Source organism: Anomaloglossus baeobatrachus, unplaced genomic scaffold (assembly GCF_048569485.1).
Source record: "Anomaloglossus baeobatrachus isolate aAnoBae1 unplaced genomic scaffold, aAnoBae1.hap1 Scaffold_406, whole genome shotgun sequence".
In the NCBI taxonomy this organism is placed as follows: Eukaryota; Metazoa; Chordata; class Amphibia; order Anura; family Aromobatidae; genus Anomaloglossus; species Anomaloglossus baeobatrachus.
This window is the reverse complement of record NW_027443396.1, coordinates 109,674-127,667: the sequence shown is the minus strand read 5'-3', so window position 1 is coordinate 127,667 and position 17,994 is coordinate 109,674. Positions and strand designations below refer to the sequence as shown.

Below are 17,994 nucleotides of genomic sequence, written 5' to 3'. Positions count from 1 at the left end.
ATATTAACAGAAATACACAATTGAAATATATCAACGTGTTTGTAATGACTATATAAATGTTTCACTTTTTGTATTGAATTACTGAAATAAATTAACTTTTTGATGATATTCTAAGTTATTGAGATGCACCTGTATATTGCATCTCCCTGTGTGAATTTTTCTTAATGCTCAACAAATTATAATTTTAAAGTAAAACATTTCTAAAACTTCTAGGTATGATAATGGCTTCCACCTGTGTAATTTATGGGATATTCAAAAAGATTGCATTTTTAATGTAATATAGAAATATATATCCAAAAAACTCCAGCGGACAAATTCCAAGACACAGATTATGTTCTTAAAATATTCTTGCAAAGCAAATTTTATTAGATAATTCCATTAAAAATAGATCCACACATGGAGCAAAAAAATGGAATGTCGGATAAGGTAGTAGTCTCAGACTACGCGTTTCGGCGCATGTGCGACATCTACATGGTCCCTTATTATTAATGTAAAATATTTCCCACATTCTATCATGAAAAAGACTTCTCTGTGTGAGTTCTCTGGTGTCCAACAAGATGTGATTTTTGGATAAAACATTTCCCACATTCAGAACAGGAATATGGCTTCTCCCTTGTGTGAGTTCTTTGATGTGCAACAAGATCTGATTTCCATGCATAACATTTCCCACATTCTACACATGAAAATGGCTTCTCCCCTGTGTGATTTCTCTGGTGTCCAACAAGATGTGATTTTTGGATAAAACATTTCCCACATTCAGAACAGGAATATGGCTTCTCCTGTGTGTGAGTTCTCTGATGTGTAACAAGAATTAATTTCTGTGTAAAATATTTCCCACATTCTAAACATGAAAAAGGCTTCTGCCCTGTGTGAGTTCTCTGGTGTATAATAAGATGTGCTTTCCGTGCATAACATTTCCCACATTCTGAACATGAAAATGGCTTCTCCCCCGTGTGAGTTTTCTGATGTGTAACAAGAATTGATTTCTGTGTAAAATATTTTCCACATTCTGAACATGAAAATGACTTATCCCCTGTGTGAGTTCTCTGATGTGCAACAAAATGTTGTTTATGTGCAAAACATTTCCCACATTCTGAACATGAAAAAGGCTTCTCTCCTGTGTGAGTTCTCTGATGTATAACAAGAAGTGATTTTTGTATAAAACATTTCCCACATTCTGAACATGAAAATGGCTTCTCCCCTGTGTGAGTTTTTTGATGTCTAACAAAATGAGATTTATATGAAAAACATTTCCCACATTCTGAACATGAAAATGGCTTCTCCCCCGTGTGAGTTCTCTGGTAACTAAAAGACTCTGAAGAAAATCTTTTCTCCCCTGTGTGAATTTTTTTAAGTATTTTTTCAGATTCTAAAGTAGAAGATGATGTTTTTACTGTAAGAGCATTTTTATTTTGAATGCTTGTTTTGTGACTTTTATTTTTCTTAATAGTCTGTGATACATCAGAAGTTAGGACCTGTTCAAAAGAATGAGAGGATATATCTTTGCTTTGAATAGATGATGCTATATCTGGAGCAATGGCATTCACTTCAGTGACATCTTGTGTGATATCAAGGTGATTTGATTTAAAAACTGAAGATGTCAGTTGTGCCACTGATCTACTGGTACAGTCATCTGCCAAGAATAAAAATAATTTTTAATAATATATATAGAAATGAAAGGATACGATTTATGAAATAACTAAAGAAATTGCAAGTTATGTAGTAATCTATAATTAGAATATTTACTGAAACAAAAAATGTTCATAATCTAACAGTAGACCTCAGAGCAGGAACCAGTAGACCATGATGTTCAACCCTCTTTGCTAATTTTGCATCCCAAATATTTGAATAATAATCCAAACAATGTTTTCTGGCCAAAATTATACCAAAAACCTTTTACTCGATCAGTGGAAAAATGGAGGGTTTCCACATTAGTTCTAGCTGAAAAACTCTTGAAAAGCAATATGGCTCCATAATTCAATAAAAAAAATCCCAAAACCAAATGTCCTCAATTCTTCTCAGCGTTACAGTGGCCCAAAAACTGTTACTATCCATGTTTGGCATTGCCACAGGGAAGAAGCCACAAACATTTACGGTGTGTGTGTTTCCTGGAGACCAAGCTGGGTGCTATGTATTGGGCAGTATAATGGCGTATTTGTAATTTTCCCTCTAAAACATCCACTCTTTGCTAATTTCCAGAGACTGCCTCTGGAGTCAAAAATAGTCATTTAGGCTAAAGCAGAATACGGTAAATGCTATTTATTGACTATATCAGAAATTCCAAATAATTCAAATGACCCAAATTCTCATGAAACATTAAATTCTTTATTATTTTATTAGACAAACACACAAGAAAAATATTAAAAAGATGGATAATGATATAAAAATATCCTGGGTTCAACACATCAGTGTTCATGATGTTATGTGGCCTGCCTGGTAACATGCTGATGTGATATTATTCCTGTTAATCATGTAACAGATTGAATTTTGCTCTGTTAACTCTTAATATACAGTAGATACATAGGTATATTGGGCAATTGTTTTCAGCAATTCATGTGACAACGTGAGTGCTTATAGAGAATTTTTTCTAATGCAGTTTTTTTATGGCTTGCCTTAGAAATAATAACTCTGCATAGACTCATTGGAATAAGCAGATTATGTCTATCCCTAAACAAAACTATTCAACCCCTCATTCATCTCATGTATCTTTGGTCTCTCAAATTGTTTATTTATTTTTAGCTGTACGCTAATGCACTAGCACTTTCCTATAGATCACAAATTATATATTATAACTGACCTCGATGCGGGCGGATTAGGCGTTGAATACTTTTACAAGAGACCAGCCTCACAGAAACATATGTACAGGAATTTGTTCAAAAAATTGTGTGATGAACCTGTATGAATTTACCATGTACAATATTTAAAAAAAGAAAAATTAACACTTGTTGAACCCAGGATATTTTTATATCATTATCTATCTTTTTAATATTTTTCTTGTGTGTTTGTCTAATAAAATAATAAAGAATTTAATGTTTCATGAGAATTTGGGTCATTTGAATTATTTGGAATTTCTGATATTTGATGACCCTCAAAATAGTTTGATAAGTTGGAAATTTATTGACTATATGTTGCGGTATCACTATTTGTTTTAAGAACATCCAAATGCAATGTTTGAAGCGAAATTCAGACTACTTTTTTTTTTTAGTGAACAGGAAACAAATGAATTTATAATCTATAATTCTATTTTGACAGGAAAAGTTTCCCCTAGATTAATCAACCACGTTCGCTCAGTCCATCTGGGTAATCCAATTGTTTAAAATATGCTGGCATAGAACGGGTCGTTATCTCACAAATAGGAGGTAATACACACAAAATCCTGTTACAAAAAGAAGCACGCTGGATAATTGACCTAAAGGCACTTGGCTCTTTAGGCTCGAATGAAAAAAAAATAAATGTCAGTTTTTCATAATTTAACTGATATGAATTATTTTGTATGCCCTATCATCTTCTCTGATATTGTGCCCCTGTCTTTATATTTCCAATTTGTTACATTGTATTGTTTTTAGTATGTTTTTAACCTTTTTCTTCACTTTTTTGTATTTGCAGTTGATTGTATTTATCGCTGTCACCTGTTTTCACCTTTACGGATGTGGGAGGTGTGCTGGTGACAGGTGGACCCGTAGAAGCGCTATTCTAAGTGCAAAACGACAGCCATTATCTTCGCATCCTCTCCCTACCCTCATATGTCTATATGAAATAAAGGACACTGCATTTTATTTTCGGTGCGTGCCGCTCTTCCTTCTAGGATTTTGTGAACAAATCAATCTTAAATTACAAATAAGAACTTACAATGTGTAACAAAAAAAAAATCTCAGACACTGGGATCAGACTCAGCATTAGGCCCCCTTCACACGTCAGTGATTCTGGTACGTATGTGCTTTTATTTATAAGTACCAGAATCACTGACATACGCAGACCCATTATAATCAATGGGTCTGCTCACACATCAGAGATTTTTCACTGAACGTGTTTCCGTGCAGCGTACACCCGTGGCCGTGTTTCTGCACGGAGACAAGTCAGTTGTTTTCTGGCATCACTGATGACCCACGGACCACACTATGGTGTGATCCGTGTGTGATCCGTGAAACAGGTACCAGAAAATCACTGACATATTAAATATTAAATATTTTAAACTTACCTTGCCTGCGATTCGCTCTGCAGTCTCCGCTCTCGGCAGCTCCTGCCTGGCTCATGCATATTCATGAGAGCAGGAATAGCCGACCAGGAAGTAGCTGCTGAGAGCGGTGGGCGGACGCTGCAGAGCCGAGGAGTTCAGCACCATGGACAGCAGGAGCGAAGGCAGGTGAGTAATGTCCATATGCAATCACGGATTGCACATGGGCAACCCACGTGTGCCGTGAATCACGGAACACGGAGGGACATGTGCGTGTTTTACACGTCAGTGAAGAACGTCAGTGTTTTTCACTGATATGTGAAACGGGCCTTACAAAGGTGTTATCATGTAAAGTGACAGATGTCAGATTGGAGAAATGGGGCTTGAATAGGAGCAGAAAACTGGCTGCAGTGGAAAGCCATGAAATAAGAGCAGCTTTGGTACTAACTACTATGGAGAAACACTGTGACTATAGACAATAACACATCTACTAAAATGACCGCCCTCCCCCCGACAGCCTTCACCGTCAGTGATTTAGTAACTTGAGGTGACACATCTGGAGTAATTACAGTATGTGGCTCGGGGGCTCTCGGCAATCCAAACTATTGTAGGGGCCAATACCTTCTGTCAGATGAGTTTCTTGAAGACATTAGACATTTAGAGAGAACGTTAACATAGTCCAGTAAATCAGAGTTGTACTCATTTACGATGGACCATTGGCGCTACTATGAGTTTTGGCTAGAATAATAGAGGAAGTATTAGTGCTCCCCATTTCAGGAGCGATTGTGCAGTAATCTGAATTCCTTAGGATCGGAAACAAAATAGAATTCATGATGATCCTGTAGATGTGAGTAACTGTATTTTAGAGCCATCAACCTCGCACAGCTTAGCAATTTATCATGGCGGAGGTGTCATGTTCTTGTGTAGTTAATCACAATCCTTTTTGAAGGAGACAAGTGGGATTGGAAAGAACATCTTTGCTCTATCCCCACAAAGCAGGACCTGGAGACCATGTTTAAAGGGAACCTGTCACCTAGAATATGCGTTCTGACCTATCAGCAGACGCATGTGTGCCCTAATTACACCTCCCTACCCATCCCTGTGCTGTAAAATTGTATAATATGAAAGTAATAAAAAACTTTTTATTACCTTCATATTTCGTATGTAAATAGCAGGGAATGTGGTCACAGGGGCGGCGCTTTGCCTTATGGACGTCTCCATACTTTCCGTGGTATTACGCCTCTGTGGGCGTGATACCATGGAGCGACGTCCCCGTCGCTCATTCTATCCTGCGAGCATTGCAGCAGGCTTCTCTTCCGGGTTCTCCTTGTCAGTTTCAGTTTGCATGCGCAGTGCGCGTCTGATGCCGGCGATTGAACACCCGGAAAAAAAGCCTGCTGCAATGCGTATGCGTAATGTGTATGACTAAAGCAGGCTTTACACGCTACAACATATCTAACGATGTGTCGGCGGGGTCACGTCGTAAGTGACGCACATCCGGCATCGTTAGTGGTGTTGTATCGTGTGACAGCTACGTGCGACTGCAATTGAACGTAAAACTGTTCATCGCATACACGTCGTTCATTTCCTAAAAATTGCACGTCGGGTTGTTCAATGTTCCCGAGGCAGCACACATCGCTGTGACACCCCGGGAACGATGAACAGATCTTACCTGCGTCCAGCGGCTCTCGCCGGCAATGGGGAAGGAAGGAGGTGGGCGGGATGTTTACGTCCCGCTCATCTCCGCCCCTCCGCTTCTATTGGCCGGCTGCCGTGTGACGTCGCTGTGACGCCGAACGTCCCTCCCACTCCAGGAAGTGGATGTTCGCTGCCCACATCGAGGTTGTATGGAAGGGTAAGTACGTGTGACAGCAATTAATCGTTTTTGCGACACGGTCAACAAATTGAACATGTCGCACAGACGATGGGGGAGTGTCTCATCGCATATAATATCGTATGCAGAATTGAAAGGTGTAAAGCTGGCTTTAGAGTCTGACACAACGTCTTTACATCTAACAATAGAGAACCAATATCTTATGTCTGAACATACCACTCAGATCTCAGGCATTCAAACATTTATAGATGACAGAGAACCATTACAGACTAAACCATCTCCGTATTTGTGGCCTGTCTGAAGAAATCTTTTCCCATATGCAGGAGAAAACCATTAATACTTTATCCTATGATTTACTTGGGAGGAAAGAGGACTCGCGTATGGAAATAGATATAATTCACAGAGATATTGGTCCCAAATCCACCTTGGCCTGAAGACCACGTGATGTTGTGTCCTGCATTCATTTTTACAAGAAGAAGTAAATTCTTTCACAAGAAGCTGCAAGATCTAAATAGAATATACAGCTGGAAAGCTGTGACATTGTTATCCTCCCAGATCTGGCCAGGAGCACACTACAACTTCGTAAAGCCCAATGATCACTCACTCAGTTTCTTCTCCCAAGGGATCTCCTACCACTGGAGGTTTTCTCATTTCAATTTTTTGCAAAAAAAGATAGCCGCTCCACAGAATTCAAGAATTTGGGGGCCCTCCCGACCAACTTCGACTTGCCTCAGATCCATCTGCCAGAATGGCCTGCACTTCATACTCTACCTCCTTTGATCCCACATGCTAATTGTGAGACAGAGCTGTCACCAAAATCGCAACACTTATCCCTTAGTGATGGGCCTCTTAAGACATGAGGTCTTCTCCAGGATGACTGATCTGTACTTATTACCATCACTAGAATTACAATTTGGTTATTATTGATGCCTTTAAATGGTGGTCAGGAGTTTGGTTTGAGAAATTGTATAAGGAAATTTTTTTTTTTTTTTTTTTTTTTTTACACCTAATCTATCATTGTCACTTCCTTTTCCTACTTCTATTATCTTTTTTTCTGCTTTCTCTCTTTCACCTTTATTCTCTCTATATTGGTGGGTATACTATACATATTTTGGATATTTGAGTAATACGGGTCTCTTGTGGAGATTATCCCTGTCTTGGCTTCCTCAACCCCACTTAGATTGTGGGACCTGTTGATAAGGTCCAGTTTTCTCCTGCTAGGAGTTAATAGTTTAGTGTGGCCTATGGAAGTTGTCTCTTCCAATTTCGCATTTCTCCCCAGGTTTGTCTCGTCTATATCCTATCTTAGTCGTTCTCCCTCCCTTTCTCTAACTGTGACATTTACATCTTCTATTGTAAATAGTCCTTTGACAAGGAGTCAGATATATTATCTACATACAAAGGGTCTCAATAGTTATGCTTCAGGAAACATACTTTAAGGCCTCTTTAGTTCAAGTATTCAAATAGATACTACAATGCCTGTTCCCTTTCTACTAACCCAAATAATAAACCGAAGGGTGTTTCTATTGCTTTCCACAAATCCGTTCCCCACCAGATTTTGGAGTCGCGAGTTGATCCGGACAGTAGATACATTTTCCTTATAGTGTGTATTGCTAACATTTATTTCCTCAACACAGAACAAAGACCATTTGGAGTCAAAGTTTTGCAGTCATTGGCTGAGATCACCGGGGTTCCTCTATCATTCTGATGAGATACTATGTAGATACAAGAGGAATTGGCTCTGCCTCTAGCTCCTCCCTCTCCCTCTAGCTCCTCCCTGTTTCCAGCTTCTTCCTCAACCTCAAGTTCCTCCCCCTGCGTCTAGCTACTCCCTCCTCTCGTCATCATAGAGCAGGGGTGGGCAATTAATTTTTCCATGGGGCCGCATAAGAAATTGGGATGGTTTTAGAGGGCCGGACTAATGTAATTAACCCGGTTCTACATCATTATATATATAAAAGATGTAGAACCAAGTTAGTTATAGTAGTCCGGCATTGTGTGTGTGTGTGTGTGTGTATGTGTATGTGTATGTGTATGTGTATGTGTATGTATGTATGTATATATATATATATATATATATATATATATATATATATACACACATATACACACACACACAGAGCTAGGCCTCCTACATACATACACACACACAGCCAGGCCTCCTATACACATGCATACACACACACAGCCAGGCCTCCTATACACATTCATACACACACACAGCCAGGCCTCCTATACACATGCATACACACACACAGCCAGGCCTCCTATACACATGCATGCATGCATACACACACACACACACACACACACAGCCAGGCCTCCTATACACATACACACACACACACACACACACACACACACACACAGCCAGGCCTCCTATACACATGCATACACACACACACACACACACACACACACACACACAGCCAGGCCTCCTATACACATGCATATACACACACACACAGCCAGGCCTCCTATACACATGTATATATACACACACACACACACACACACACACACAGCCAGGCCTCCTATACACATACATATATAGACACACACACATGCATACACACACACACACACACACATCAACAAAGCACAAACACAGAACCACGTATGTATATTTACCTTCAAAAAACAATGTCTGTACATGCAGTGGAGCCGGCCTCAGCGGAGAGCAGAAACAGTGCAGGAAGTCAGAATCAGCTTCTTTGAAGTGAAGCTCCGACCCCGCCCCCAGGTCTGCTCTGTGTGAGAGGCTGAATGCAACTTCCGTAGAGCAGTGTGTGTGCAGCTGCCGGCCTCCTGTCACTGCAGACAGGGAGCTTCAGGGCCGGAGCGGCCGCACACACCAATGAGACAGATAGTCGGGCGGCCCGAAACTACTGCTCATAGACCGGCCCAGGGGGCAATTGCCCCCCTGCGTCAATGACCAGTCCGCCCCTGTATCACTACACCCCAAATATTTGTCAACAGTTACCCCCCCTCCCCCTATTGTCCCCGCAGGTTACTAGTAACCACTCACCTCTCCCCTTCTTGCTGTCACTCCTCAGGCACCTCCGTATGTGCCCCCGCTGAGCTGCTTCTCTTTTACATGCACAGGCTGTGCCGATGCTTGTTTTGCTAGATGCCCCCGCCGCTGCTTCTCTCCGTGCGGCCCCGGCTGCTGCAGCTTCTTTTCCTGCCGGGCGGGAACTTTTCAAATGACACACGCGCGCCGTACTGACGACATCAGGGCGCACGTGTGTCACACAGAGCATCTGCCGGGCAGGGAACAGAGGACAGATTCCTGCGTTCCGCTGCCTGCACTGTGCGGCACTGCAGGAGCTGTCCTCTGTTCCCTGCCCGGCACGCAGCGTGTGATGACGGCGATCTGACCAGGGACCTCCCCGGAGCCTGGAGCTCCAGACAAGAGGTCAGATTGCTCTCATAAGTGACTGGCCAGCAAGGACGCCCTGAACCAGGCGGGCCGGTCACAGAGAGTAGGCGGGCCGGATGTGGCCCGCGGGCCGCCCCTTGCCCAGGTCTGTCATAGAGTCTCATCAGTAACAACAGATTGGAAATATTACATTTTCTTTATGTCCTATGTGTAACTCAGAGGCTGCAGATCTATTTCATATGTACTGCGATTTCCCAGAAAGTAGGAATTTCACTGCTCATGGAATGGTGTCTCGTCATAAGGGAAGTTTAGCAAGAAAGACTGGACCTTTGTAACGACCCAATCAACACATTCAGCAGCACAGAAGGAAGATTCAGCAATAAGATGCCAAGATTCTAGGAGGCCAACAGCATCATTACCCTCTGCTTTCTCTTAGGGGTCCACCATACAGATTAGATTCTTCTTCCCATGATTTTCTGAGTTGTCTGCACATTCTACGTACGCTGTCATTTGTCTTTGCAGATTAGAGATCTGGGCAGATAAGGATCAACATCTTCTAATTTCAGGGGATAGGATGGATCCTACCTGTAAGATCTGGCTGATACACATCTCACTCCAACAGAAGGGCGTCCAATGCCCAAAATAATGGGGACAGTATTGGATGGAGGAGCAAGTGGTGGTCTAGCAGCAGAATGGCGACTATTTGATATGGCCGGACTACAACCCTGATAAAGCAGCCACAGCCGGTGACTGAGAAGAATCTGTGACTTCTCTGCATTTAGTGGTCACTACTCACCTGGGCGGTTATCTGTAGGAATCTCTTCTTTAGTCCGCTCATCACCCCTCACATATGTCTCTGTAGTATTAGTATGGGTCGGATCTTCTCCCTGAAATAAATATTGTAAAAGTCACAGACAGATGGAGAAGTCACATCTATGATCAGCTCTAATCCTGACATCTCCACCGCTCTCATTACACAAGTATAACACATAATACTGGAGGATAAAACAAGACTGAGCACAAGACCTTCACAGCCGTCTACACATCATAGGGAGCTTTCATGGCACCTTCTCTCCATCTACCTGATGATCCTGAGGAACATCGGGATCTTCTTGTTTACAGTCCTGTGGGAGAAGAGGACCGGGACATCTCTCTGGTGGTGTCCTCTTACTGGATAGAACTGGAGGAGACACATACAGGGACTGAATTCATTCCTTACATACAGATAATTATAGGCCGTGTGTATTTAGTCCTGTCTATTACCTGGTGATGTGAGGGGCTGGGGATCCTCCATCATGACGTCCTTGTACAGATCTTTGTGTCCTTCTAAATACTCCCACTCCTCCATGGAGAAATAGACGGTGACGTCCTGACACCTTATAGGAACCTGACACATACAATGATACCGTCACCCCCGATCCCTCCATAGCGTTACTGTATAATGTCCCAGCATTCCCAGCAGTGTCACCTCTCCAGTCAGCAGCTCAATCATCTTGTAGGTGAGTTCTAGGATCTTCTGGTCATTGATGTCCTCATGTATCGGGGGGTGAGGTGGAGGCCCCGTGATTGGGCTCAGGGGTCTTCCCCATCCCTCAGACACAGGGGCCTGACAGCGCTCACTAGAGGTCTTCTTCACTACTGTGTAATCCTGGTTATGGAGAGACACAGTAATAAATCTCACTCCAGACATTTCCAGAGTCCTCACCTCTCCAGTTCTGTCCATCTGTTATTCCCATAGATAAGAATGATGTAATGTGAGGTCATCAGAATCTCTCACCTCTCCAGTAAGCCGGAAGAGGATCTCTAGGGTGAGGTGTAGTAACCCCTCCGCCATCTTGTCCCTGTCCATATCCATCCTTGATGGGGCAATCAGGAGAATTCTCTTATATAGAAGATCTCCACTGAGAGGATCCGATATTGTAGGGACCTGAATGGGGAGAAGATGACGATGTGACATCAGAAAGAATCCTGTATAGTAATATAATTACTGGAGACTTTATATCCGATCACTGGCGCAGAAATAACGCTATCATGTATGGCATGAAGGAGAAAATTCATGGTTTTGGGGCTGCAGGAACCAAAATGAAGATTCTTGATCCAATAATATTTAGAAGCGGTTTTTACTTGACATGTATGGCACGTGACTATCTTATAATATTCATCTGTTTGCTTGTTTTTTGTATGTTTGCAGGTTTTTAGCTTTCCAGATTTTTTTGGCTGATTTTTAAACTTATTTTAAATAGTCGCAAAATTACTGCATAATAATGACACTGAAAAAGACGTGAGTGTGTGGGAGGACGAAAAAAACAACCAGGGCCAGGAAGCTGCTGCTAAGGCAGATAATATAATAGGATGCAGTGAACGAGGCACAGATGCTCCGGACAAGAACAGTTTTGCCTCTATACAAGTCACTAGTGCGGCCACACTTACAATATTCTGCACAATTTCGGACTCCAGTGAATGAGGATGACATAACTGAACTAGAGCGGGTGCAGAGAAGAGCGACCATTAAAGGAATGGAAGGACTGCAATAGGAGGACAGGTTAGCAAGCTTGGGGTTATTCATTTTGGAAACAAAAAGGCTACGGGGCAATTTTATTACAATATACAAGTATATCAGGGGCATTACTGAGATATTTATAATGAGCTTTATACAACTGAGGCCTGCAATGATGACAAGGAGGTTCAATCATAATCACAGATGGGGATTCTTTACTGTAAGAGCAGTGAGAATATGGAACTCTCTGACACATGATGTGATAAATGTTGATAGACTACAAAAATTCAAGGCAGGTTTGGATGCTTTCATTAAAACGTATATTATTGCAGGTTATCAGTACTAGATTTTGTGATGGGACATTGATCCAGGGAACTAGTCTGATATTTTTAGAGTCATGAAGGAATTTTGCCCCTTGTAAAGGTATTCACACCCCCGGAACATTTCCAATTATTTTAGCGTCATACCCACAAATGTATTTTATTGTGATTTTATATGATATACCAGCATTAAGTAACAAGTATTTGTGAAGTGTAAGGGAAATGATGGTTTTCTAAATATTTAAAAATATAAATCTGAATATTGTGATGTGTATTCGTATTAAGCCCCTTGTAGTGATGCCCCTGAGTGACCAATTGCCTCCAGAAGTCACATAATTAGTAAATTGAGTCACCTGTATCATTTATTCTCATTATAACTACAACGGTTTTGTGAAGGTTTCACAAGTTTTGTTTGAGGACATTAGGGATCAAAAAGTATCTTGAAAACCAAGGAACACAACAGAAAAGTCAGGGATAAAGTTGTGGAGAAGAGTAAAGCAGGGTTCAGTTATAAAAAAAAAAAAATTGCCAAAGCTCTGAACATCTCACTAAGCACTTTTCAATCCATCATCCAAAAATAGCAGGAATATAGTGTGGAGACAAGAGGGTCAATGGGTACAGTCGTCCGCTGGCCTAGCTGTCTTCAGAAAGACCGCTCAGACTAGGACAAATCCCACTGAACGCTAGCACTCATTTTTTGTGGGCAGAACACTTCTTAGACAACACAGGGTGAGGGAACCACACCTTGGTAAGACGTTACTGGTTCACCAACAGGCAAACACATATCGTACATTTCCAGCAAGATCACAAGATAGTACAAGCGACAGAGTCTCTCCCATCCGTTGGCTCGCATGGAATTCGAAACTCTGCGACTTTGGGGCTTCCTGGGCCAACTATCCCAGTCAGCAGCACCTCGCTTTTGATGAGCACCCACTGAGAGGAGATAGCGGCAAGCTTAGAAAGATGACTGAGCACAGCAAGATATGTAGCCAGGCAACTGAACTGTCCTCACCTGGGTTCTCCAGGCACAATTGTGGGCTCAGCATTGAGCAGTGAAGCAGATCTGTGATCCTCCAGCTAAAAATTAGGATTTTAGGCTGAAGTCCTGCAAAATGAATGTGGAAAGAGGAGCAAAGCCGTTTTTATACCCTTCAGTTTTCATTTCAGAGTATTGTATCTTACAGGATTGGTGGGAGATGGCTGTTCTCTCATTGGTTCAATTAAATTCGACTGCATAATATTCCTCTAATTGACAGTCAAAGAGGCCGAGGCAATCAACATTTAACAGACAATAGGGCTCTGGTCAGTCTGACATGAAACAATGGCTAACTTCTCTTGATTTGCCAATCAAAAGCACAATATGTCTGGCCTAATTAAGAACAGTTCACCCCTCACACAAATCTCCAGATGCTGAGTTGTCACATTTAGCACAATTGCAAAACGACAAAGACATGGCCGTCCACCTAAACAACATCCCAAGCAAGGAGAGCACTAATTATAGAGAAGCAGCCAAGAGGCCTATGGTTAGTAGAAAAGCAGGAGCAATCCAGAGCTCAGGGGGAGAATCTGTCCACAGGACAACTATAAGTCATAAACTCCACAAATTTGGCCTTTATGGAAAAGTGGACATTTTTAAAAATAAAACATAAGAATTGAAAATTGCTTCACAGACGCCTTCATCCAATTTACCTGAGATAGTGCTGTTTTATAGAGTAGAAAGGGCAAAAATGTCACCTCTAGATGTGCAAAGCTGGTAGACGCATGCCCCAAGAGATTGGCAGCAGCAACTGCAGTGAAAGGAGGTCCTGCAAAGTATTCACTCAGGGGGATGAATACTACTGCACATCACAATTTTCAGAGTTAAATTTCTTAAAATATTTACAAATCCATGTATAATTTCCTTTATACTTCACAAATGTTTGCTACTTTGTGTTGGTATCACATAAAACCCCAATAAAATCTATTTGTTTGTGGCTGTAATGTGAAAAAATGTGGAAAAGTTCACTGGGTGTGATTGGTTTTCAAGGAACGGTATGTCTACCGTCAACCTAAAAACTAGGAAATTTTGTCACGAATGTTCTCCAGTGCACACCCGGATATTTTATGTAGACCAATTATTTTGGTACAAACTTGCCACAATTTAGGAAAACATGAGACTTTTGCACTAAAAAGTAACAAACATAGGTCAAAGGAAAAATACAAAGCGTTTCTATTGTGCACAAAATTTATGATCCACTTAGACCAATATGAAGAATCTGGAACAGAAAACATTAATTAATACGAGAAGATAAAAAAAAAACTGACTTAGAAAAACCCAACAGAATTGATGAGTTGGATGTAAGTTTTGTGGTGCGGAGCCCGTTATACCGACAGACGGGATGTGACCGGAGGCAGAAATATTCAGAGAAGGGAAAGATTTTACACTTTCTAGATAAATCCTCTCTTCCCGGGATGTAACGGCCTCTAATGCCGGGATCACACGGCCGGATAAAGAATCATCACAGCTTCATCCAGAAAACTAGGACAAGTCTTTTCTTATTTGTCATCCATATACAATCCGGTATTTACAGCCGCTATTAATAATTTACAAGACCATTTACAGCTTCCTCCATTACCAAACTGCAATGTATCTGTTACACAATGTCTGCTGTATGGTGGAGCTGGTGGGAATCTGATGGTTTGTGCAGACACAGACCTGAATGGACGAGTCTCCTCCGATTTACGGAAGACACTAGAGGATGCTGGGATTATTCTCACACGCAGAATCTGTCAGTGAGAAAGAAAATCCCCATCTGCACTGCCACAACCAATAACAATGGTCTGAGGGCGAGAAGTTGTGTTATTTTATGGACAGCACTGAAAATACAGTAGTGTGAGCGAGAACTAAAAGGAACCAAAGCTCTTATCTCTCCTAATCCTGCCATCTCCACCGCTCTCATTACACAAGTATAACACATATAATACCGGAGGATAAAACAAGACTGAGCACAAGACCTTCACAGCCGTCTACACATCATAGGGAGATTTCATGGCCCCTTCTCTCCATCTACCTGATGATCCTGAGGAACATCGGGATCTTCTTGTTTAAGGTCCTGTGGGAGAAGAGGACGGGGACATCTCTCTGGTGTTGTCCTCTTACTGGATAGACCTGGAGGAGACACATACAGGGACTGAATTCATTCCTTACATACAGATAATTATAGGCCGTGTGTATTTAGTCCTGTCTATTACCTGGTGATGTGAGGGGCTGAGGAACCTCCATCATGACGTCCTTGTACAGATCTGTGTGTCCTTCTAAATACTCCCACTCCTCCATGGAGAAATAGACGGTGACGTCCTGACACCTTATAGGCACCTGACACATACAATGATACCGTCACCCCCCGATCCCTTCATAGCGTTACTGTATAATGTCCCAGCATTCCCAGCAGTGTCACCTCTCCAGTCAGCAGCTCAATCATCTTGTAGGTGAGTTCTAGGATCTTCTGGTCATTGATGTCCTCATGTATCGGGGGGTGAGGTGGAGGCCCCGTGATTGGGCTCAGGGGTCTTCCCCATCCCTCAGACACAGGGTCCTGACAGCGCTCACTAGAGGTCTTCTTCACTACTGTGTAATCCTGGTTATGGAGAGACACAGTAATAAATCTCACTATAGACATTTCCAGAGTCCTCACCTCTCCAGTTCTGTCCATCTGTTATTCCCATAGATAAGAATGATGTAATGTGACGTCATCAGAATCTCTCACCTCTCCAGTAAGCCGGAAGAGGATCTCTAGGGTGAGGTGTAATATCCTCTCCGCCATCTTGTTCCTGTCCATAGCCATCAGGAGAATTCTCTTCTATAGAAGATCTCCACTGAGAGGATCCGATATTGTAGGGACCTGAATGGGGAGAAGATGATGTAACATCATAAAAAATCTGCTGTAATAATTCAATTACTGTCAATAATAAGGGGAAACATATGAGGAGACAGAACGTGTAGAAGTTGTATTCTCTTGTTTCGTATGGACTGGAACATAAATTGAATTGCTGACTAAGACGTCTCCTCCACTCCCAATCACTGGTTATTTCGGTCAATGCTTCAGCCACTGATTGACTGCAGAGATCACGTTTGTTATCACTGACTAAACTGACAGGAAATCCAGAGACTGGCGGGGACCCAAGCAGCGGGGGCACAGGAGTAATCAGGGCCGTGGAGTCGGTAAGCCAAACCTGCGACTCCGACTCCTCAATTTCCCTTGCACCGACTGCTACATATATTGCTTATATTTATTTAAGTGAAAAATGTATTGTAGTAAAATGTTGAACATCAGACATTTTGTTCAAATCAAAGTTTATTAGAATAGAAGAAGATAATCAAACAATTGCACAGCACGCAGGCTGAGGGTATATATCCATGCTAGCTGCTAAAAACACAACAGTTCTTTGACTACACCTGCGCCACTGGCGACCAAAAATAACAAGTACAATTCGTATGTGTTTGAAATAGGAAGAACAAGTTGAAAAAAAAGAGATAAAGAAGAGGAGGTGGAAGAAGAATTTAGAGACAGTAAAGACAACAGAAACGTGGGAAAGTAAGATGAAAGGGGAAGGGTACAAAGAGTTCCCACCCGAGTGGACGCGCCCTCCTACATCAAAACCACATTTTCAAGGCTAACCTTCTAGGTACAGAAATAAGAGAATGGAAAATTACCTACATACCTGCCCCCCCGTGAATCCATAGACCCATATCCGGTGAGTCCCTGAACATGATCCACGGGGCCCACGTAGCATCAACTTTGTCCTTGTTGCCGAGTGTCTGACCTATCAAGGTCTCCATCCTGAAGATCTCGTTGCACTCTGCTATGAATTCATCCCGTGATGGGATTCTAGTTTGCTTCCAATATCTTGGAATTAGGTTTCTGGCAGCTGTTAAAAAATGTCTTAATAAACCTTTCCTAAACCCTGAAGCAGAAACATTCCCGAGGGACAGGAGAGCTAACTCTTTTGTGGGCCGGATCTGCCTCAAGGAAAGTTTATTGAGTAACTGGAAAATGCTCTCCCAGAATGATCTCACCGGGGGACATGACCACCAGATATGAGTGAGGGTTCCCCTCTCCTTTTGGCATCTCCAGCACACATCAGAGGCTGATGGAAAGGCAGCATGGATACTCACAGGACACCTATACCACCTAGATAGGATCTTGTAGCACCTCTCCTGTGATATCACATTCAGCGAAGTTTTACCAATAAAGAGAAGGATTTTGGTCCGCTCCTCAGCCGAGAATGACCTCCCCCACTCTCTCTCCCATTTCCCAAAGTACCCAGGCAAGCCGTCCCTCGCACCTCTGCATCTGAGAAACAAGTCATACAAGGTCGAAATGGTATGGCCTGGAGGATCCTTCTCTAGGCAAAGGGCCTCAAAGGGTGTGAGTGCCCTATAGATGTCTACCCTTCTAGCCATAGACACTATAAAACTTTTCAGCTGTTCGAAGAAGAACCACATATCTTGAGATTTGTTGATATCTGAAGAGTAATTATCTAGGGGTTTAATACCTGTGTCTGAGATAAAGTCAAGAATAATAGGATGGTCACTCTTCCTTTTATGGAGGAATGTTGATCTATGGAAACCCACCTGAAAATCTGAATTACTATGGACCGGTGTCAATGGGCCTGGAATGGAGGACAAGTCAAGATATTTATTACCTCGGGACATAAAATTCCGCAATTGCTTTGTGATAAAGGGTACGGTGATAGAGCTGGAGCTGGGTGGTGCTCTGGTCCAAATAACTACCTTCGGATCAACAT

The 17,994-nt window shown here is 42.1% G+C and overlaps 1 protein-coding gene across 1 annotated transcript; it reads right to left on the bottom strand.

Annotated features, from left to right (window-relative positions):
- Positions 1-383: 383 nt before the first annotated feature.
- Positions 384-15,552, bottom strand: LOC142277061 (uncharacterized). The gene is made up of 8 exons (XM_075332617.1): positions 15,439-15,552; positions 15,258-15,355; positions 11,168-11,317; positions 10,859-11,038; positions 10,654-10,777; positions 10,473-10,570; positions 10,187-10,277; positions 384-1,633 (listed from the first exon to the last, which is right to left on the bottom strand). The coding sequence occupies exons 1-8, from the start codon at positions 15,521-15,523 to the stop codon at positions 513-515; spliced, it is 1,947 nt and encodes a 648-aa protein (XP_075188732.1). The 5' UTR covers positions 15,524-15,552; the 3' UTR covers positions 384-512.
- Between the last annotated feature and the right edge of the window lie 2,442 nt (positions 15,553-17,994).

Excerpts from the sequence above, each read along its gene's own strand:
- LOC142277061 (XM_075332617.1), bottom strand. The coding sequence starts at position 15,523 with ATGGAGGAGTGGGAGTATTTAGAAGGACACACAGATCTGTACAAGGAC. Across the intron at positions 11,039-11,167 it reads TCTTCCGGCTTACTGGAGAG|GATTACACAGTAGTGAAGAA; the intron begins GTGAGAGATTCT and ends CTCCATAACCAG. Across the intron at positions 10,778-10,858 it reads TTGAGCTGCTGACTGGAGAG|GTTCCTATAAGGTGTCAGGA; the intron begins GTGACACTGCTG and ends TGTATGTGTCAG.